The 23,822-nt window shown below is 36.2% G+C and overlaps 1 protein-coding gene across 2 annotated transcripts in view; it reads right to left on the bottom strand.

The window, feature by feature from the left end:
• Positions 1-23,822, bottom strand: part of COG5 (component of oligomeric golgi complex 5) — a 320,495-nt gene that overhangs the window by 57,068 nt on the left and 239,605 nt on the right. For both annotated transcript variants that reach the window (XM_045494456.1, XM_045494455.1), the window contains exons 13-14: positions 20,284-20,445; positions 18,005-18,104 (exon numbers count right to left, since the gene is read on the bottom strand). In XM_045494456.1, the coding sequence (XP_045350412.1) occupies positions 18,005-18,104; positions 20,284-20,445 (262 nt within the window). The remainder of the gene's footprint in view (positions 1-18,004; positions 18,105-20,283; positions 20,446-23,822) is intronic.

Here is a 23,822-nt window from a genome sequence, read left to right as displayed (position 1 = left end):
GCCAGGTCACGATCTCGCGGTCCGTGAGTTTGAGCCCCGCGTCAGGCTCTGGGCTGATGGCTCAGAGCCTGGAGCCTGTTTCTGATTCTGTGTCTCCCTCTCTCTCTGCCCCTCCCCCGTTCATACTCTGTCTCTCTCTGTCCCAAAAATAAATAAACGTTGAAAAAAAAATTTTTTTTTAAATAAAAAAAAATAAAAAAGAAGATGACAGCTTGAAAAGGGTTGCCTTTTGGACAGTTAACATACAAACAAAAAGGTGGAAATAAGACTAAATCTTGTTTATGTGTGAGAGATGAGCAAGACCAGCACACAGGAATGAAACACAGCTTTGTAATTCAAAACCGTATTGCTCATACACCCTGTATTCCTGTTATAATATAAAGCCCTTTCATCAACCTCCTTTTCTCATTAACCTCCTCTACATTTTCCATACTCCCATCCATTAGGTCCAAACGTCCACCTGGCACTTGGGATTTGGTAACTACAGAGTGCAGGGAAGGCAAACACAATTTTCTAAGAATGGATCACTTAGAGCTCTTACTTTATTTCTCTTCAAAGGACCTTACGCTTTTGAACAACAGATGGAATTTCTACCTACCCACGACCAATCACTGGCTCCTAAACACTGGCCTTGTGAATTAAATTCAGAGTCACAAGTCTGCATATTTTTAACTCTTTGAAGAAGAGAGAACTGTTCACTGTCAGGTATACTTTTTCCATTTTCAAGTGATGAGTACTATGATTAGTTCATTAATCAACAGAAAAACTCTCCACATATACATGAAGTATACAGAATGAAGCTTGGGATACTTCGGGTTTAGTACAGAATGAACTTCAAACCATAGATTTTCTGAAAGAAAGTTTATTACCCTCAGGGATACAGAAAAACTAAAATCCCAGCATCTTACTATTAAAGCCTAAGTTAGCTAATAAAATACAAAAACTAATTTCCTAGCATCCTACTATTAAAATCTAAGTTAAAAAAATTTTAAAAATAGCTTAAATATTTGTAAATAGAGACTAGTACTTTCAGTTTTTGAGATATAAATTCTAATGTAATTAAACCTACAATCTTGAGTGCATTAATTTTCATAGCAAATTTCTTTATATATAGTTAAAAGAGAAGTTTAAATTTACTGAAAGTCGTAATAACAAAAAAAATTTATATTATTGAACGCCAAAGTAATAAGGCTATCTCTGAATTTAACCTCAACAGTAGCATTTATAATGTTACACCAGAAAAAAAAAAAAAAAAAGATTAATTACCAATGACTGAGGGAAATTATTATCTAAAAAACTAGAAATTTATTTTTGCAAAATCTGGCACCATCATTTTAAGTTTGTATCTGCTTTAAATGACTTTAATTGCCTGAGAAGGAGCCTTAAGGACATAGTTCTAAACAAAAACATTCTAGGGGCACCTGAGTGGCTCAGTCAGTTGAGTGCCCAACTCTTGATTTCGACTCAGGTCATGATCCGAGGGTCGTGAGATCGAGCCCTGCATCAGCCTCTCATCAGCCTCGCACTGAGCATGGAGCTTGCTTGAGATTCTCTCTCTCTCCCACCCCCTCTGTCCCTCTTTCTCCTCACACTCTCAAATTAAAAAAAATAATAAAAAGAAGGGTATCATTCTACTTTGGCCTGGATTAAATAACTGCCTGACTGCCACGGAACTTCCCATTTTAATAGTGGACTTGTCGATTTCTCCCTGAAATTCTATTCATTGCCTTATTAGTCTGAAGCTGTGTTGTAAGGTGTATCATAATTCTTATACCTTCCGGGTAAATTATTCTTTTTCTCATTTTATGACACGCCCCCCCCCAATCCCTAATAATGGTGTTTTGCTTCAGAATATATTTTGTCTGATGTGGTTACAGTTATTTTCGTCAGTTCTTATCTAATTAGTATTGGCCTGAAATATTTTTACTCCATTCCTTTACTTTCATCCTTTCCATGTTCTTATCGATGAGGGATAGAAATAGGAAAATGTTCACCTTTAGCCCAGAAGGCTGACCTATGGCCTGCGTAGTACTGATAAGAATCAAACATGTACTGGTTGCTACATTCTTTTCATTTTATTTTTTTAACATTTAATTATTTTCGAGAAAGAGAGAGAGAGAAAGAGCACAAGCAGGGAAATGGCAGAGAGAGGAGGAGGAGACACAGAATCCGAAGCAGCTCCAGGCTCTGAGCTGTCAGCACACAGCCTGACACGGGGCTGGAACTCACAGACCAGGAGATCATGACCTGAGTTGAAGTCGGATGCTCAACCAACTGAGCCACCCAGGCGCCCCTGGTTGCTACATTCTTTTTTGCTGTGTGTGTGTGTGTGTGTGTGTGTGTGTATATACACACACACACACACACGCACGCGCGCGCACGAGCAGGGGAGGAGCAGAGAGATGGAGACAGAATCTGAAGCAGGCTCCAGGCTCCAAACTGTTGGCACAGAGCCCGACACGGGGCTCAAACTCATGAACCATGAGATCATGACCTGAGCCGAAGTCGGACACCTGACCAACTGAGCCACCCGGGCACCCCTGGTTGCTACATTCTTAAAGGATCTCATGACTGCCTATACATCCTACTGAGAGTTAATATTGAGCTGAATGATAAGCACCAGAGAAATCTTGCTAAAGTAGTTTTATCAGTAAAAATTCAAAAACAACATTTATGATCTAATACTGTACATCCCCTCCCCCTTGAGCACTAAGCATATAAGCACAGCTTCGTACAGCACTCCTAGGTCCTGTCCCGGTGCTATAATACAAGCACCTTTTTCCACCACAAATGTCTCAAGAATTCTTTCTTGACCATTAACTCCTTGGACCCACATTGTGTATGTTTTTACGTGGGTCACACAAAAGCTAAATTTAGTTATTGATTCCACCCAAATTGAGAAATGTCAGTGGCCAGTTTAGTTACATTTATTGTGATCAATGACTGAAATTCATCTTACTATGTACTTCTCATAGGATTTTTTGCTTCCTTTTATTCTGTTCATTTCTGAGCCTTTTATTGAACTAACACTTTTCTCTTTTATCAATTTTTCCATCAGTTCACTTAGAAGTTATATATTCTATTTCTACTCTTTCAGTGGTCATAAATTGTTAAAATTCATATTCAATGTAACTCAAAATATCTCCAGTTTTATAATCTTCCTGAATAATAAAAGCATTTTAGAATGCTTTAAAATTCATTACCCCTTCTCATTTCAAACTTTAATGTGGACTAATATTTTCATTGTGTCTAGTTATATATGTCCCAAATTAGTCGCTATTACTTCTTGTTTTATGCAATTAAGGCTTGAGTTTACCTACACGTTTACCAATTGCTCCTGCTATTACTTCTTGCATTTCAATCCTTCCTTTTGAGTTAGATTTCCTCCTTTTGTGTACAACCATGAAATGGCTGGCTTCTGTCTCACTCACAGTGAAGGCCAAACTTCCTACTATATTCTTTAAGGGCTGGCGTCATCTAGAGTTAAGGTCACAGAGTTTCAAGGATATTAGATTGGGTCACAGGAATTCCAGGAGAGTAAGTCTCTAGGTCTCTCAGTATTCTGGAATATAGGCACAGAGGCCAGGCTGAAGAAGCAGGGTGCTTTAGAACTAAAGGCTCTGGGTTGAAGGTGCCACTTTATGTAGAACAGAGTCCAGAACACAAACTCCTTCAACAGCTACAAGACTTCTGTTGGCTTTTAAGCCACTTGTACCTGCCTCCTCAAACCCACTCAGTGTGATCAGTCCCTCTGGGTGCTAATTAAATGATTTCTACAAGTTAAAAACCTGCATATGGTAAAAACTGAAACAGAACTAACTTAGAAATATAAACTGAAGACCAAATGTTCTCTCTCCACATCTTTAGTCCCACTCTTCAGAGTTATACACTAACAGTTTCTTGTGGTGACCTTCCAGGAAAGAAAGAAAAGAGAGAAAGAGAGAAAGAAAAAAGAAAAAGCTTAAAAACGACATTTATTTTTATTATTTGTTTTACTTACAGGTGGGACTACTAAATGTTCTATTTTCACCTTCTTTTTCCAGCCTAATATCATGTCTTAGGGAGTTTTCCAAATTAGCACATAGAAGTCTTCAAAGCACTACCAATTATTTCCCTCATTACTTTCCTCACTAATTGAACCAACCTCTCAAACTATCAATATTTTCTTGAAGCGTTTTCTATAGATTCTTGAGAGAAAAAGGAAAGGGGTTTGAATTCCCCAGAGCTCAATATTCCTTGTCATTACTGTCAATCTTTGAAGGCTATCAGAATGATTACAGTTAGAAATTCAATTTCCCAACTAAACAGGGTTCTCAGCAAAGAGAGTAGTCACATATGTTTTCTTTTACAAAAGTAAAAATACGACATCTACACCCAAGATGTCTTTTACACACACACACACGCGCGCGCGCGTGCGCGCACACACACACACACACACACACCCTTTATTTTCTCCAAACTTCCAATGTACAGCATATTATATTTAGTTTTGGTTAGTTTATTTTAGGAAGTTCTTAAATGTTTAAACTGGGGAGAGGTGGGTGGTTGGTGAACTAGGGAAGAAAAACAAGCACTTCTACTTTTCCTGATCTCAGTCCTTTTTCACTTTTTTCCTAAGATTCATTTATTAAATATTTAGAGGTTCACTATAACTTATAAAAGCCTCCATATTCTTTCAAGTCCTAGACTGAACGATTAATCTCCTATAAAGCTAGGATACACCCATGTGCCACCTATACACCTACCTTTACAGTACTTTATAAGTATTTTTAATTGAAATATAAAATCAAGATAGAAATGTTTAAAAACAATCAGTATGCATTTTTGCTTTTAATTCCTTTGCCTTTGGAAATGTGTCAAGGAAAACATTGCTGCGGCTGAGGTCAGAGAGGTTTTTTCCTGCTTTCTTCTCTAGGATTTTGGTGGTTTCCTGTCTCACATTCAGGTCCTTTATCCATTTTATTTTTGTGAATAGTGTAAGAAAGTGGTCTAGTTTCATTCTTCTGCATGTTGCTGTCCAGTTCTTCCAGCACCATTTGTTAAACAGACTGTCTTTTTTCCATTGGATATTCTTTCCTGCTTTGTCAAAGATAGTTGGCCATACTTCTGTGGGTCCAATTCTGGAGCCTCTATTCTATTCCATTGGTCTATGTGTCTTTTTGTGCCAATACCATGCTGTCTTGGTGATTACAGCTTTGTAGTAGAGGCTAAAGTCTGGGATTGTGATGCCTCTTGCTTTGGTCTTCTTCTTCAATATTACTTTGGCTGTTTGGGGTCTTTTGTGGTTCCATACAAATTTTAGGATTGCTTGTTCTAGCTTCGAGAAGAATGCTGGTGCAATTTTGATTGGGACTGCACTGCATGTGTCGATTGCTTTGGGTAGTATTGATATTTTAACACTGTTTATTCTTCCAATCCATGAGCACAGAATGTTTTTCCATTTCTTTGTATCTTCTTCAATTTCCTTCATAAGCTTTCTATAGTTTTCAGCATACAGATCTTTCACATCTTTGGTTAGATTCATTCCTAGGTATTTTATGATTCTTGGTGCAGTTGTGAATGGAATCAGTTTCTTTGTCTTTCTGTTGCATCATTGTTAGTGTATAAGAATGCAACTGATTTCTGTACATTGATTTTGTATCCTGCGATCTCATGAAGATAAAAAGCTTCTGCACTGCAAAGGAAACAATCAACAAAACGAAAAGGCAGCCAACGGAATGGGAAAAGATATTTGCAAATGACATATCGGACAAAGGGCTAGTATCCAAAATGTATAAAGAACTCACCAAACTCCACACCCAAAAAACAAATAATCCAGTGAAGAAATGGGCAGTAAACATGAATAGACACTTCTCTGAAGAAGACATCCAGATGGCCAACAGGCATATGAAAAGATGCTCAACGTCGCTCCTCATCAGGGAAATACAAATCAAAACTACACTGAGATACCACCTCATGCCAGTCAGAGTGGCTAAAATGAACAAGTCAGGAGACTATAGATGCTGGTGAGGATGTGGAGAAACGGGAACCCTCTTGCACTGTTGGTGGGAATGCAAACTGGTGCAGCCGCTCTGGAAAACAGTGTGGAGGTTCCTCAAAAAATTAGAAATAGATCTACCCTATGACCCAGCAATAGCACTGCTAGGAATTTACCCAAGGGATACAGGAGTGCTGATGCAGAGGGGCACTTGTACCCCAATGTTAATAGCAGCACTGTCAACAATAGCCAAATTATGGAGAGCCTAAATGTCCATCAACTGATGAATGGATAAAGAAATTGTGGTTTATATACACAATAGAATGCTATGTGGCAATGAGAAAGAATGAAATATGGCCTTTTGTAGCAACTTGGATGGAACTGGAGTGTGTGATGCTAAGTGAAATAAGTCACACAGAGAAAGACAGATACCATATGTTTTCACTCTTATGTGGATCCTGAGAAACTTAACAGAAGACCATGGGGGAGGAGAAGGAAAAAAAAAAAGTTAGACAGGGAGGGAGCCAAACCATAAGAGGCTCTTGAAAATGAGAACAACCTGAGGGTTGATAGGGTGTGCAAGGGAGGGGAGGGTGGGTGATAGGTATTGAGGAGGGCACCTGTTGGGATGAGCACTGAGTGTTGTATGGAAACCAATTTGACAATAAATTTCATATTAAATAAATAAGTAGGTAAATAAAATCAGTGTACAGATAAATGAATGATTACAAATCAAAAACTCTCGTAAACACAGACAAAAAGTTTAAACATTATCAGCACTCCAAAAACTCAATCATCTCCTTCCTCCTATAAAGTGACTTCTTTATATAATCATTTGGGACATATTATTTCATATATAATAAACATATATATATTTATATTTTGTTCAACATTACATTTGTGAGATTCATCCATGTAGGACTGTATGTAAGCTGTAGTCTCCTTCTTTTTCAATATTGTACAGCATTCCACTGATGAGTATTTCAGAATTTATGTAGCTGTTCTCTTGATGGGCATTTGGGTTGTTTCCATTTTGAGGCTCTTACAAAAAATGCTGCTAAACACATCTCATGGTGTACATGTGTAGGTATTTCTATTAGGTTTCCCTTTCATATTTAGATCTACATTCTACCTAAAATTGATTTTTGTCTTTGGTGAGGGCCAACTTTCTTTTTTTTCCACAAGACTATCAAAATAACTCATCATCACTTACCAAAAAGACCACCCTTTCCCCACTGCTGTCCACTGTCATCTCTGTCGCACAAGAAGTGACAGTATACTTGTGGGGCTGTTTCTCTAACCTTGTGCTAATACATCATCATCACCATTACTGGAGGTTTCTAATGGATCTTGCTATCAGTAGAACAAATATGTCTGCATTGGTAAAAAGCATATTGTTACACTGAACCTACAGATCAATTTTGGAAGAACTGACATGTTTACGACACTGAGTCGTCCAATCTATGAATAGAGTATGTGCCGTCATTTACTTCTTTAATTTCTCTCAATATGACTTACAGTTTTCAGTGTAGTCTTGCCCATGTTTTCTCAAACTATTCATAGAAACATGTTATTTTCTGATGCCATTATAAATAGTGTTTTTAAAAAATTCTATTTTCTGTTTGTAGCTGGCAAACATAAATAGTTGATTTTTGTATAACTTGAGTATGAAGGAGTTTGGGACATGCCACTCCAAAATATGCTGCTCTTGTATATTATTTCAGGTTGAAGTCACTGAAAAATAGCAAATACAAGCAGACTGGCTTTCTCTGAACTCACTGTCATCTGCCCAAAAGCACATCCTCCAAAAGGAACTCAACCATCATAAAGTCCTCTGCCTAAAAGTTTTATCAACCAGGGAAGATTGACTCTTATCACAAACAGCAAGTAGCCATCACACCTACACAAACTTTGTCATAAACTATCATTTCTGCTGCCTATTCTTGTAAGGTCCTCATCATCTTTTCTAGAAATCATTCATTGTACCCTAAGTAGCCTATATCCATCCCTCTTTCTTTCCCCCTATTAAGACATTATATAGTTTGTGACAAACAAATACTTGGGAGATTTTCCAGATACTTTTCAGTTATTTCAGAAGGAGGGATTATAGACTTTTTTGAATGTGTGAAATTTTCCCCGAAAAAATTCACACGTCATAATAATATTTGATAATTTCCTGAGATTCACAGATGTCCTGTAATTTCTTCACAGACCTCCTAGATTAACAATTCCTATCCTAAGATACCGAAAAGTGATATAAAGATAAGTGTCCAAGAAGGACAAAAAAGATTTTCTTAATTTCTAACACAGAACGCTTTCCAAATACACCTTTTTAGGTATGTCTTAGAAAATATTCTAAACTGGCACAACTTCCTACTAACGAGTTGAGTAAAAAGTTGCCCAAAAGTGTGCTATGTGCTTGATAAATTAAAGGATAATTTAAAAAAACATCAATTTTTCTAAGATGTAAATGAGTTCTTTTGTATTCAAATGCAGCAAACTTCAGTTTGCATCCTAATTTTTAAAGGGAGTGTTTATGTGTCTTTTCCCCTTCCTCTCTCTGATTGTCCCAAGTGTTTGGGGGTTTAGAGTTGTCCTTTCAACCATGCCTCCCTCTCCGCCATAGTCACCACAGCTCTCCATTTCACAATCAGACCTGGGCTCGTGGCTCAGAAATCCCATTGCATTGGAATACTGCAGATCCCATTCCTGACTGTGTTTTGACCTTAGTTCCATTTACCAGTCAATCTTGCCTCGTATCCCCCTAGCTGGTACCTATAGCAGCCTTAAGAGGTTAATGTAGGTTTTCTTTGTATCTTATTTGTGAATAAGGCTATCTTTACTCTATGTGTATCTGTATGTCTGAGTGTGCTGGGTAGGAAGGAGGGTGCGCTGAGTGAATGAATCAAAGCCTTACCTTGACTAAATGCTGACAACTTTCTCTCCCAGAAACATATTTTCAAAAAGAATAATTTTGAAGTATACATTAGGGAATTAAAATACACTCAAATACCCTGGAACAGGGTAAGAATAAAAGCTCTTTTTGATCATTAATATGCTTGAAAAGATGTAAGAGCTCTACAGTGCTAAAACTTCTAATTTGAGTAAAAATGGACCGGGTAATTCAGACTAATCCTGTCAGCAAGAACACCTTGAAAAAGTGAATAATATGTTTTAAAAATCTTCATGGTATCGAAGTGCTAACATGGCAGTGAAAAATTATGAAGCAAGATTCAATTGCCTAATTTATTTTCAAGTCTCTACTACTTCTATTTCATGTAGTATGGAAAAGTCTATTGTTCAGAGACTGAAGACACACCACATTTTGATATTAAGGAAAAAATAAATATATTTTGTAACAAAAGAAAGAAAAAACACAAGAGGAAAAATATTTATTTGGATATTATATACTGTAGTAATGAAAAAATGTTTAGGGCAATAAAGACTAGAAAATTTGATAAGGGGTCAAAATATATATCATCAAATGAAGTACACAGAGAAAGGCTCATGAGTTTTTAAAGTAATAGTAACATTAGTTAAAATCATGAGTTTTTAAAGTAATAGTAACATTAGTTAAAATCATTAAGTTAATTATGATAGTGATAAATTTCTATTTTCTGGCTAAGAAACTGATACTGGATGCCATAAAAATTTAATATACACATAGGAGAAAATATTTGCCAATCATGTATCATAAGAGGTTATTATCCTAAATATATAAAGAATTCATACAACCCAACAGCAAAAAAGAAAAAATCTGATTAGAGATTAGATCTGAAGAGACATTTTTCTGAGGACGGCACTTAGATGGTTAACAGGACATTAAAAGGTGCTCAACATCACTAATCATCATAGAAATACACATCAAAACCACAATGAGATATCATACCTCATACCTGTTAGAGTGGCTGGTATCAAAAAGACAAAGAATAACAAGTGTTGGTGAGGATGTGGAAGAAAAGGCAAACTTTGGGCACTGTTGTGGCAATATAAATTATGGAAAACTTTCTGGAAGCTTCTCAAAAAATTAAAAATAGAACTATCATATGGATCCTGCAATTCTACTTCTTGGGGTATTTACTCCAAGAAAATAAAATCATTATCTTGAAAAGGTATCTGCACTCCTATGTTCATCGTAGCATGATTTACACTAGCCAAGACATAGAAACAACCTAAGTATCCATTCATGAATGGATAAAGAACATGTGAGAGAGAGAGAGAGAGAGAGAGAGAGATCACATATATATGCAATGCAATACTATTCAGCCATTAAAAAGGAAGGAAATCCTGTCATTTGTGACAACATGGATAGACCTTATGAGCATTATGCTAAGTAAAATAAACAAGACAGAGAATCAATACTGTGTTATCATAGATACAAAGAACAGATTGGTGATTACTAGAGGTAGGGGTGGGGACAAAATGGGTGAAAATAGTCCAAAGAATACAAAATTCCTATTATAAGATAAATAAGTCCTAGAAATATAACATAAAGTAGGGGGACTATAGTTAACAATACTGTATTGTACATTTGAAAGTTGCTAAGAGAATAAATCTTAAAAGTTCTAACCACAGGAGAGGCAAGTGGCTGTGCACCTAAAACTGATATAGTTTACCCTGGAATGGTACGGGTTTGAACTGTGCGGGTCCACTTACACATATATTTTTTTTCTGATAAATACAGTACTGTAAGTGTATCTTCTCTTCCTTATGATTTTCTTAACAACATTTCATTTTTCCCTAGTTTACTTTATTCTTAAAGAATATAGTATATGTATATATAACATTCAAAATGTGTTAATTGACTATGTTATTTATTTATATGTTTATGTTTAACATAACATAAACATTGACTTATGTTGTATGACTAAGGATCTGGTCAACAGTAGGTTATTAGTAGTTAAGTTTTTTAAGTTTTTAGGGAGTGAAAAGTTATATGCAGATTTTCAACTCCATTTTTTATAGCTCAAAATAAATACATATGTAAATAAGTACTTGTATATTCTGCTTTAAACATTTTTTTAATGTTTATTTATTTTTGAGAGACAGTGAGAGAGACAGAACATGAGCAGTGGAGGGGCAGAGAGAGAGGGAGACACAGAATCCCAAGCAGGCTCCAGGCTGTGAGCTGTCAGCACAGAGCCAACGTGGGGCTCAGACACACGAACCGTGAGATCATGACCTGAGCCGAAGTCGGACACTTAACTGATTGAGCCTCCCAGGTGCCCCTATTTTCTGCTTTTTTTAAAAGTTTATATTTATTTTGAGAGAGAGAGACAGCATGAGTGGGGAGGGGCAGAGAAAGAGGTAGAGAGAATCCAAAGCCGTGCAGAGCCCAATGCAGGGCTCGATCTCATGATTCATGAGACCGTGACCTGAACCAAGATCATGACCTGAGCTGAGATCAAGAGTCGGACCCTTTAACCGACTGAGCCACCCAGGTACCCCTAGATATTTTTAAAAATTTAAAGCACACTGACAAGATTCAAAAAGAAAATTTCATGAGCTTTTTTTTGTTGTTGCTATTGCCGTGTTCCTAATTTGACTTTGTGACAGATGGCATGATTAGTCCCAATCCTTCATCCCTCTTTCCATCCACATCCTTTGCAATTTCATATTGCACTGTGGTTGGGTGGTTTTGGTAAGCCAGACCTTGGGGAATAATTTCTCTCTTGTACTTCTGCCTTCCTCATGGGATCAAGCCCAGGAGAGCCTGCTGCAGGCACAGAGACATGCAGAACAGAGTATTTAACTATAGTCGAAGGCAGCCTCGATCAGCTGCCAGCCGGCTGTGAGCAAACCCAACCAAGGTAAAGTCACCTAGCTGCCCCTCAAGTATGAGCAATAAATGCTTACTGAATGCCATTCAGGTGTTGTGGTTGTCTATTATGCAATGTTCTCATTACAACAGATAATAAAGACTTTGCAGACTTTAACCAACAAATTTGCACTTCTCACTTTCTTTTGAAAATCTTCCTAACGATAATAACCATTTCTGACCTTTTCCTAAGTCTTCACTATGGCCTACTGAATCTTTTTTTTGATTAATTAATTTTTAAATTTACATCCAAGTTAGTTAGCATATGGTGCAACGATTTCAGGAGTAGATTCCTAAATGCCCCTTACCCATTTAGCCCATCCCCCTCCCACAACCCCTCCCTCCAGCAGCCCTGTGTTTGTTCTCTATATTTAAGATTCTCTTATGTTTTGTCCCCCTCCCTGTTTTTATATTATTTTTGCTTCCCTTCCCTTAGGTTCATCCGTTTTGTGTCTCAAAGTCCTCAGATGAGTGAAGTCATATGATATTTGTCTTTCTCTGACTAATTTCACTTAGCATAATACCCTCTGGTTTCATCCATGTAATTGCAAATGGCAAGATTTCATTCTTTTTGATTGCTGAGTAATACTCCATTGTGTGTGTGTGTGTATATACACACACACACGCATACACACCTCACATCTTTATCCATTCAGCCATTGGTGGATATTTGGGCTCTTTCCCTACTTTGGCTATTGTCGATAGTGCTGCTATAAACATTGGGGTGCATGTGACCCTTCGAAACAGCACACCTGTATTCCTTGGATAAATACCTAGTAGTGCAATTGCTTGGTTGTGCCTACTGAAATTTTTTTTTTATTTTTTTAACATTTATTTATTGTTGAGAGAGCACAAGCGGGGGAGGGGCAGAGAGAGAAGGAGACACAGGATGAAGCAGGCTCCAGGCTCTGAGCAAGCTGTCAGCACACCGCCTGACACATGGCTCAAACCCATGAACTGTGAGATCATGACCTGAGCCGAAGTCGGACGCTTAACTGAGTCACCCAGGTGTCCCCCTGAATTCTAAACCAGCGTGACCATTTACTACGGACCTGGCACAGCCTGCAGAAAATCAAGCTCTCACAAGTCTGGGAAGCAAGTCAGAAAGTGATCTCAAGGGAAAGAAGGAGTGATCCTAAAATAGTTAAATGCAAGAATGGAGGTAAGAAAGAGTAGAAGGCTGTCTATGAATCGAGAGGGTAGGTAACCTAAAGGGCTCAGTGTGTTTGTATTATAGCTAAAGTGCATTTGGGCCAAAAGAATCTACTGATATGTTTTGTCTATTTGTACATAATATAAAAATTCTCCCAAGTGATTACATATTTTTACAACTTTTTATTATTTTAATGTTAATAATATAGAATATTATCATATGATATTATATGGAGCAGTATCCAGGTAGATGACATTTAAATCTGCATTAAACAATCCTTTTAAAACCAAAAAAGTTGAACTCATGTTTCTGTATCATCGTTTAAATATCACACATGTAGGTTTTCTTCCACTATAGGAATGTCAAGTCTCCAAATTGCTTATGAAATCACACAAAGAATAAAGGGTATATTTACAAAGCGTTTTTTAAAAAAAAAAAAAACAAAAAAAAAAAAACAAAAAACAAAACCCTACTGCCATCTAAAACTACTGACCTCATACACAGCTACTGACCTGCATTAAAGTTGAAACCTCCCCTTAAATGTCATTCCTATTACTGTTTCCATTTAAGTGGTCTGCAACCTAATTAAATGCCAATCTACTTTCTCACAGTTTACAACACTTGACATTTACCCCAAGATTCTAGATGTCATTCCCTGAAACCATCAGATAATGGTTACTGTTGGAAAATGTCCTTACAGCTTACCTTTTAAAAGGACTACATTTTAGTATATCTGCCTCTAATTTTGACATCACAAGTTTACAAGCCTATAAAGGTTTATAAAGGCACAATAACTTCTTTATAGTAATATTTTAATTTCATTTTAATATATAGAGGACAAGGAAAACATTGATTCAAACTTGCGAGGTCTAATGACATTTTCTTCTAAAGGTCACATTTCAGAACCATATAAATTACCAATACATAACCATTAAATAATCAATTTGTTCAGTTCAATCCTAAAATGTGATATATACATCTATAGGTATGTATTTTGAACATAAATTCTACTCAGTAATTTTTTTTCTGCTTAGTAAATTACTTATAACTTTACAACTACTGTCAGTCAAGACAAATGAATAAGAACTTTTAAATAAAGACAGTCTAAAAAACCAGTGATCTCCTTTTTACAAAAGGGTACCCATGAAGCTGATATTCACATTACATACTAAATTAAATACATACTAGAGGAAGTAAACCCTTCTTGGTTATAACTCACATGTGAGAATTCAAGGTTAAATCCCTGTTTTTTCTAAACTAAATTACTAAACCATCTAAATATCTGCTATGCTCTGAATGTTTGTATCCTTCCCACTCACCCCATTCCTGACTTATATGTTGAAATCTAACATGCAAGGAAGGGGGGCCTTTGGGAGGTGATTATGTCACAAGAGGGAGTAGTGCCCTTATAAAAAAGGCTTTAAAAAGCCCCGTGCCCTCTTCCCTGTGAGGTTACAATGAAAAGACAGCCCAGCCAGCAGTGAGCTAGCAAAGGTGTCTCACCAGACACCAAATCGGCTAGTGCCTTGATTGTGGACTTTCCAGGCCTCAGAATTGTGAGAAATAAATGAATGTTGTTTATAATTGACATTATTAAAAAAAAATTTTTTTTTAAGTTTATTTATTTTTGACAGCATGTGCGCGCACACTAGCAGGGGAGGGGCACAGAGAAGGAGAGAGAGACACAGATTCTGAAGCAGGTTCCAGGCTCTGAGCTGTCAGCATAGAGCCCGATGCAGGGCTTGAACTCACGAGCTGTGAGATCATGACCTGAGCCAAAGTCAGACGCTTAACAGACTGAGCCACTCAGGGGCCTAATTGACATTATTTATGTTGGTTATAAGTCACCCAGTTTGTATCATTTTGTTAGGGATCAAAACACTATCCACTAAGAACACAAGTTAAATAAACTATAGTATATAAATAATATATATCATGCATATATTAGATTTAGATCTCTATGTCATATTGTAAAGTAATTAAGTGAATAAGTAAATAAGTAAATCACAAAAACAATTTCACATTTCTTAAATAAAAAAGAAAGATGTATTTGTGTTGAGATACAATGCAGTTTGAACGCCTGGTCTAGAGTCAAATCTGAGTTTAAAGGCTAGTTTCAACACTTGTTGGCCGGCATTCTACTTTTACCAGTCTGTATCAGGCATGCTATTAACTTTTCTCAGCCTTAATTTCCACATTTTGTAGTGGCAGGTATTGCTACTTCCATTACATAGGATTACTGTGAAGTAAATAAGATAATACATATAAATGGCTTGGCATAATCCAAGCCACTATAAATGTTTAGTAACTGTAGTTATTTTTATGGCCTTTCTCTAACCTCAAGAAATGAATTCTCTGGTACCATGTAAGAGTCATAAAAACGAATCTAAGAATTAGTCCCTACAGAGGTTTAGGTTTATAGGACACATAACATTGGTGATTAATAACAGAAAACCTTAGAAAAAATAACACATGTGTAATGATAAAACAATTCCAGATTATTATATGCACATATATGTACCATATATGTAGTATATACATACAATTTATTATGTTATACTCTACTGTGTCCTAGAATATTAAAATAAAGAGGTTGAAAACAAATAACATAGCTGTTAAGCATGTGGAAGAATTTAACTACACAGAATGACTGAGATGACCACAAAGATGGTCCACATTAAGGATCAACTTGAGAAATCCTTTTATGAGCTTTCCTCCTGATAGGAATTCAAGCTGTAGTTAAGTATACTAAAACATTCTGATAGCCAACAAACTTGCACAACTGACCTTTAGGGAAACAAATTTAGGATTCAGGAAAGCAGCTCATTCTACATTTTAAGTTGTATATTTTCAAGTCCCCCTTTTTGAAAGCATGTTTGTCTCAAAAATTCTAGCTTTCCTTCATCTCACTACTTGAACATTCCATTAAGGATCTGATTTCTGTCACTTTTCAACCTTGTGGACTTAAATTTTTCATCTATAAAAAGAATCCTCCATTTACAGAAATATCATGCCATATTTCAAGCCAACATTTCCATTTACAGATAAAGTAGATATTCTAATTCAAATTCTGTTTCAAGTCTTTCTCCCACTGAAGACTTAATACTGGCTATTTTCCTCTAAATGTTTTCAGAGAAATAATTCTAAAAGAATAGGAATATGGCAAGATCAAAGAATAAAAAACATCAAACTTAAAGAAGTAACAGAAATAGTACTACTAGCCAAAAATAAGAGATATATACTAAAATGTTGCCTAAGTCCTTAATTAATATTTTAAAAATAAAGCATATGATGCTTTTTGTACTCTTATTGTTTAGGTTTTCTTTCTACACTAAAATCAAAGTTGAAAAGGACTTTCTGGTTAGCCTTCAGCATTGTAGGTTTGGTAGGCCTGAGTAATCAGGGTCACAGACTATCTGACCAACAGTATCAGAGTCAAATGTCTGTTGATGTATTTTAATTTTGTCAAAGCCTTTACCGTTATCACCTTAACTGAAGTCACATGTTACAATACCATTGCCCCCTGCTGCAGCAGAAAATATGCTGGTTCTTCCTTATCATGCTGTCCTCAGGTGGGACCATCGAATGATTTTTTTTCCTGACATTTTCAGTAACTATAATGAACTCTATTGGATGTAATACTGAATTTCATTTATAGCAACAAATGTTTTTTAAAGCAATTAATATCATAATAAAGCTTCTATTTAAAAAGTTTGAGAGAAAAATCAGTCAATTAATTACCTATAAAGAGCTTCCATGGTCTCTGTAGGACCAGTTTTCAATAAAGTTTTAAAAAGATGCTTCTAAATTGCTTATCAAGGCTATAAGAACAACTGAATGGAAAATAGCACATTAATATGCAAACAAAATCTGGCCATCCGTTGGAACTGAAAGAAGCCTTATGATCGTTACCACCAACGATCATTTTATGCAAATTCTTTCAGTTCAATTTGCTACCAATGTACCCGAAATATCATTCCAGAACCAACTAGAACTACAAGCATATAGGTAAAATCAGATTACTTCATTTTATGATGTTTGATTTGGGAGCAATCAGAGGCTAAACTGAAAACATGGTTGGTCACCTCTGTAAAGACCGGAGAGATTCTGGCACATTCCTTAAAATTAATCAACACAGATGAAAATATATTAAAGCCTTCATATTTGGATTTCAGTTAGCATACATATATACTAGTTAAATATGTGTACTTAACTTTAAAACATTAATGCATAGAATTAGGATCATGATTCAGTTATTTAGCTATTATTTTAAATACAAATAAAATAATCTTTCAAACAAAATTATTTTAGGGTTAAACTTCCGCGCTCTATGGTTGAAACTTTTCAAAAGTAAATCAACATTTTTTATTACAGTTTTAAGCAGTTCACTTCCTCTAATCATTTTTTTTAACAGTTCAAGTCACTTTCACAATAGGTAACTGCAAGAATGGTATCTGGGTGAGCAGTCACACCAGAGGGGAATTTTGATCAATCTGAGGTAATTATATTTATATATATATATATATATATATATATATATATATATATATATATATATATATATATATAAAATTAGACTATAAGGTAGTACAGGCATTTTAAAAAAATGTTTCAGAGAAAGACCAAGAGACAGTGTGAGTGGGGGAGGGGCAGAGAGAGAGAGAATCCCAAGCAGGCTCCATGCTGTCAGCACAGAGCCCAATGTGGGGCTCGATCCCACGGACTGTGAGATCATGACCTGGGCTGAAACCAAGACTCTGATGCTTAACTGACTGAGCCACCCAGGCACCCCAGTACAGGCATTTGTTTTGTTTCGTTTTGTTTTTAAAACCTTATAAAACTTTCTTGCATTGTAAAAGTAGAACAATGGTAGGAGGATCACTTTTTACTAGATCCAACTTTTTTTTGGTTCAAATTCATCAGAAAGTTTCAAAATTTCACTAAAGTAAAAACACCAGTAAATTAATATTCAGTCAATTCAGTATTTATACTTAGGCAAGTATAATTACCAATTTTAAGCAAAATCATTAAAGTTTCCAGAAGGGATATCACTTACAAGCTGCTCCGATTTTACACCGTATAACTGGATGGTCTTTGCCACGTTTTTAGACACAGCTATTGTGAGGTCTGCGTCTACAGCAGCTACATTTAGTTCACTGGAGAAAACAAAAACAGACTTTAATTATTAGCAACATAGTTCATCAACAAAGTAAAGGACAACATATAAACTTAAACCCAATAAGCAATGTGGTGATTCTTTTTATAGACTTCACTGACTGCTTCCAAGAATTGGTTGCATTGTTTCATTTTTCTTCCTAAATTCAGCATTAAGAAAAAGTGCTTTGAGATGGCTTGGTTAATGACCAGTTTCTCATTAATAAAAGCACATCATGTGTGGGTTCAGGCTGTGATTAAAAGAGTAAATTGTGTACAGATTTTTAAAGTAGCACTCTTGTTAATACTGATAAGTACAATTAGAGACACTGCATATCACAGACATCTGCAAGGAAATGACAGCTTTTGAATGGAAATGATGACCTTGGAAGGACAGAGGCTAAAAATATAAATTACACATGATACATAAAGATGCTCAGTTTCTGTAGAAATTATGCCAATTCATGCTATTTTGTAGAGTAGCTTTTTAAATATATTAAAAGCATAACAAAGATAGAATGTGGAATTTTATTTTATTTATTTATTTATCTTTTATTTGAGAGAGAGAGAGAGAGAGAGCGAGAGCGAGCCCTGGGGAAAGGGGCAGGAGGCAGAGAGAAAGAGAATCCTAAACAGGTTCCATGCTCAGTGTGGAGCCCAATGCAGGGCTCAACCCCACAACCCTGGGATTTTGAGCCAAAATCAAGAGTCACACACTCAATTGACTTAGTCACCCAGGCACCCCCTAATTTGAAAATTTAAAATTTGGATTCTTGAAGTGTTTCCTTGTCATACTTATTTTCAACTTTAACAATGGATTGAGATGTTTGAGCTGAATGCCAAAAAAAAAAAAAAAGTATTTACCAAGACCATGGAAAAATACTAGGAGTTCAAAACTGCACCAAAACCCCATATATAGGTAGAAAGCAGGAAAAGATAATTATTGTGTCTGAAGTAGCAAACAAATCTTGGCACTTAACAGATTCTCTTTATGAAGAAAGTGAAAGACTTTGAAGCAACACTAGTGTATATTGTGTGCCATAAAAATGTACTTTCATAAATAGTGAGACATAACTTTATTAATGGTGACTTTTAAGTTCTACTGAATACTGGGCATAACCATGCTTCTTCGAGCTCCATGTTGTATTTGATTACAGCATTGCCAAACTGTCCAGAGGAATGGGAGAGATGCCCCTTTAATATTTTCATAAATAGGTCAAAAGATCAGGTTGAATCCAAGACTACTGTTGTCACTACCAAACCAAACAGATTAACAGACACCTAACAGAGACCTGAGGGTAAAAACAATCTAGAATTAGGACTTTGGAAAAGTCATGATAATTGTGAAAAGATTTAAGATCAAGATGCAGAGCAATTTAGACACTGCATAGGTAAGGTACACTTGCAGCTGGATATATGCTTGTGGACATTATACCTGTGGCTTCTTAGTCTTACTCTCACATGCCTCAGAATCGCCACCTTCAAATGTGTAGTCTAAAACCATCTAGACAGTTCTATACTTTGATCCTATATTGCCTGAACTACTATTTTATTTCTCAAAATGTTCACCTACAAATGTACAGACCTCCTGTTAGGACAACTTGTTAGCTATGATAGGAGCTGAGACAGTCTTAACTGCAGATGAATCTGGGTAACTGTAAATGTCTAAGGCACCAGTACAATTATATCATCTGCAAGCATTCAGGTAGCACCTCTACCAGGATACCTCATCTTTTGAGCATTTTAAAAGCTGTCATGTTTACTTAGGAAGCTCAAAATAGCCACACACACAGGTAGGCTAATCAAGACTGTAATATCCTGTGCATGAAGTACTTTATGGACTTAAGATAAAAAACATTAAGATCTATACTTTAGTTTCTCAATTTGTAAAATTATTTTTATGCTATTTTACTGTGTAACATTGGATATTTACTATGGCATAAAAATTAGGTTTACTTTTCATCCTTGACAAGATACAGAATAATTATAAGCTATTTATAGACTGTATTTAAAGGGTTTTATTAATTGGAATCTTAAGTACTTTCTGTATGTGCACTGATTCACTGCAAACCCCTTGATTTAATTGCAGGACTAATTACTTGAATAATTTGAAGTAAATTAAAACATCACTAACAAATGTGGCAGGCATTTTATAGCATGTCATTACATAAAAATCCGTACCTTGCTATAGTTTTAATGATACCTTCAAGTTCATCTGCAGAAGGAGGATTGCGACCACCAGGGGGAAAAACCAAGTTGATAGGATCAAAGAGTCGAGATAAAGATTTTGATAAATAAGCAGCTTCATAGGGTTGCAGTGAGTCTTTCAAAGCCTTTTCAGGGCTGTGGGAACAAAATGTATTAAAAATGAATTCAGATTATATAAAACTAAATGCTACTGTATTGGAGTGTGAATGCCTTTCTTAAAAATCTATCCTCTATATAAAATGTAACTCTCTATGAACAAAAAGGAAAAAGATTGTTTAAAAATTTATATATTTACAAATACCCTTCATGACTAAACATGTATTAAGAACTAAACATCTTAACCTATACATAAGTCCTACATATAAATGTAATACAATTTATATTGGTATCTACTGTAGTAAGTCTGTCATTTGAAACTAAGAGAATAACAATGTAAAATCTTTTTAATTCTAATGGGGCGATGCCTTTGTGGAGGAAATCCAGATTCTAGAGAGTCTGAAAGCCTCACAAGAGAGCCAGGCGTGTAGAAACCTGCTCCACTCACTTGACCCTTTGTGCCACAGCTGCCATTTCCCAGGGAGCTCGCTGAGAGGGAAGTTCACAGGGTCTAGACTTTTATCAGCCTTCCCATGCCAAACTAACAGAACGAGAACAAAATAAAAGTGTTTGTCAAAGTCCTACAGTCACATAAATACTCCCAATTGGGGTTCTCAGCTAATTTGTTTTATAGTATTTCTCACAAACCAGAATGTCCTTCTTTCCTCTTTCATCTTCCCATGTCTTAAATTATTTGCATTTTCATTTAGCAGTCCAACTATTGGGTCTTATATTTTTCCTTTGACAATTATTATCAAATGTCTATAACCATTATTTCCATTTGCTTTCTTATTCCTATAATTAACTCTGCATCTCCTTACATGGCCCTTGTTTATAATCCTTCTACCAGTCCTTCTGTTGTCTTTATTTATTTATTTTTTTAAACAAATCTCCCTTCATTCTAAGTGTTAACCTTGAAAACATCTGACCTGCTCCTTCATGTAATTTAGGAAAACTGGCTTTCTCCCTTCCCACCCTTTCTGGCCAACTAACAAGCCCTCGAGGTCACAATGCTCTTGGCTCGTACATCATAATTCCATAGTTATCTCTTAACATTTCTCATTCAACAAGTATTTCCCTCAGCACATATTTGCTGAGAATACCATGTCCCAGGCCCTTGTTAAGTGCTGGGAAGATGCAGATTAAAAGCACTTTACAAGGCAGTGAAGAAATGTGCAGGTAGAGTGCTAACTATAGTGTTTTCTGTAATAGGTCAAGATAGAACACAATGGAACAGGGAGGAACTCGTGTCTAAATCTGCCAGAGGCAATCCTCTATTGAAGTCCACACCATCTACTTAAATGTGTTCTGTTTTTGCTCCTGTCATTTACTGACCTTAAGAAGCCTCTTTCCTCTTCTGCAGACATTTCAGTTCTGAATTGTAAGTACTGACACTCTTCCTGGTCTCCGAATTGCAGTGAAGATCCTTAGTGACTACAATGTCGAAACTGATAACTTTCCTGAAACCTGTCTTGTATTAGAAGTCTACTTTTATTTTAGCTTTACTATGAAGCTTCCATATTTGAGTCATCATTTTGAACTGCTCTGCTTCTTGCTCTCCAACCTTGAAGACAACTTTTCACACCCTCAACTTTCCCCATCTCCTTCCCTCTATACTATTAAGCCTCTCCGATTTGCCAGATACTTCCTAGATGTGGGAAATATAGTAGTAAAGTCAATTAAAATTCCCTGTCCTCTTACCGCTCACTAAATGAGAAGCTTAATGTTGCTAATAAGATACTCAGAAAAATAAATACAAATTTTTAAATGATTTAAATATGGAATATGAGTCATAAGTTTTAAGAGAAAAATGAAGTAAGCCAGAAACAATGTGTTTAGATGACTTTCTCATTTTTTTTCATCCTATATTGTACGGGATAAGGCAAAAGAAGGTTTGCTGAGCACATCTGAAGGAAAAGAGCGAGCAAAGCGATGGAGATTTCCATGCAAAGAAAACAGGAAGTGCAAAGGCCCTGAGGAGGGGCCACACCTGGCTTTGTTGGCTAAAAACTTAGAGAAGCAAGCACCTCAGTGATAGGAGAGTGGTACAAGATGAAGTCAAACAGAAAACACATGGAAAATATCATGCCAGGCTTTTTATGTCAATAAAGGAGCGAGATTTTACTCAAAAGAACTTGCTCTTAGACCTTGCTGTGATCAATTCTATGGAACCTTTTCTGACTCTCCTACTCCATCATGATATTCACCAGTCTATCCTCTATCCGCAGCCAACCATTTCAAGGTACTCTCATTAGCATCTTGATTTTTCTAATTCATCTTCCTTTCAAAGCTCTAAGAATATCTTATTTAGATGATTTCTGTACCTGCTGCTACGCTACCCACATTTTGCAGAGAAAAAGAAAATTGTATCTATTATACATTTATGCTAACCCCTTACTTTCAAGAGACCTAAAGCGCAAGGTATTAACTCGAAATTCCTCACTAGCAGCCCCTGCTCTCTATAGGTGACCATTTGCTGCTACTTTACTCTAAGACCAAACCACTGGCAATAGCCTTCATCACCTTGGACTTCCCTAGCTTTTTTCTTTCTTTGTAACTGTATCTATCCTCTGTGATTTTCCTATTATGTCAAAGAAAAAAGTAGCTTTACTCCTTTTTCTATCTAAACTTCTTTGAAGAACTGCATCTACTTCCTCCTTTCCCATTCTTAAAAAAACTGCTTTTTAAAAAACTGAAAGATAATTCACATTTGGAATTCATATTCAACCGTTTTTAAAAAATTTTTTTAAATGTTTATTTATTCTTGAGCGAGAAAGAGAGCACGAGCAGGGGAAGGGCAGAGAGAGAGGGAGACACAGAATCTGAAGCAGGCTCCAGGCTCTGAGGTGTTGGCACAGAGTCCGACACGGGGCTTGAACTCACAAACCGTGAGGTCATGACCTGAGCCAAAGTCGGACGCCTAACTGACTGAGCCACACGAGTGCCCCCACATTCAACCATTTTTAAAGTGTACAATTCAAACCATTTTTAAAGTGAACAATTTTTCGGATAGCCACAGATAGGCGCAACCATCACCATACTCAGTTTTAGAACATTTTCATCACCTCAAAAAGAAACTATACTCTTCAATTACAACCCCTTTAACCCCTAACTCCAACTCCAATCCTAACCAACTACTAATACTAGTTTTTATCTCCATAATCTGCTATTCTAGACTTTCATATGAATGGGATCATACAGTATATGATTTTTGTGACTGGCTTCTTTCACTCAGCAGAATGTCTTCGAGTTTCATCCATGTTGTAGCAGGTATTAGTACTTCGTTCCTTTTTATGGCTGAATAGTATTCCATTATATGGATATACCACTGTTTGTTTACCCACTACTCTGCTGAAGGACACTTGGGCTGTTTCTACCTTTTGGCTATTATGAATAATACTGCTATAAACATTTAT

This window comes from Leopardus geoffroyi, chromosome A2, assembly GCF_018350155.1.
Source record: "Leopardus geoffroyi isolate Oge1 chromosome A2, O.geoffroyi_Oge1_pat1.0, whole genome shotgun sequence".
NCBI lineage: Eukaryota > Metazoa > Chordata > Mammalia > Carnivora > Felidae > Leopardus > Leopardus geoffroyi.
This window is presented reverse-complemented; position numbering and strand designations above follow the sequence as displayed.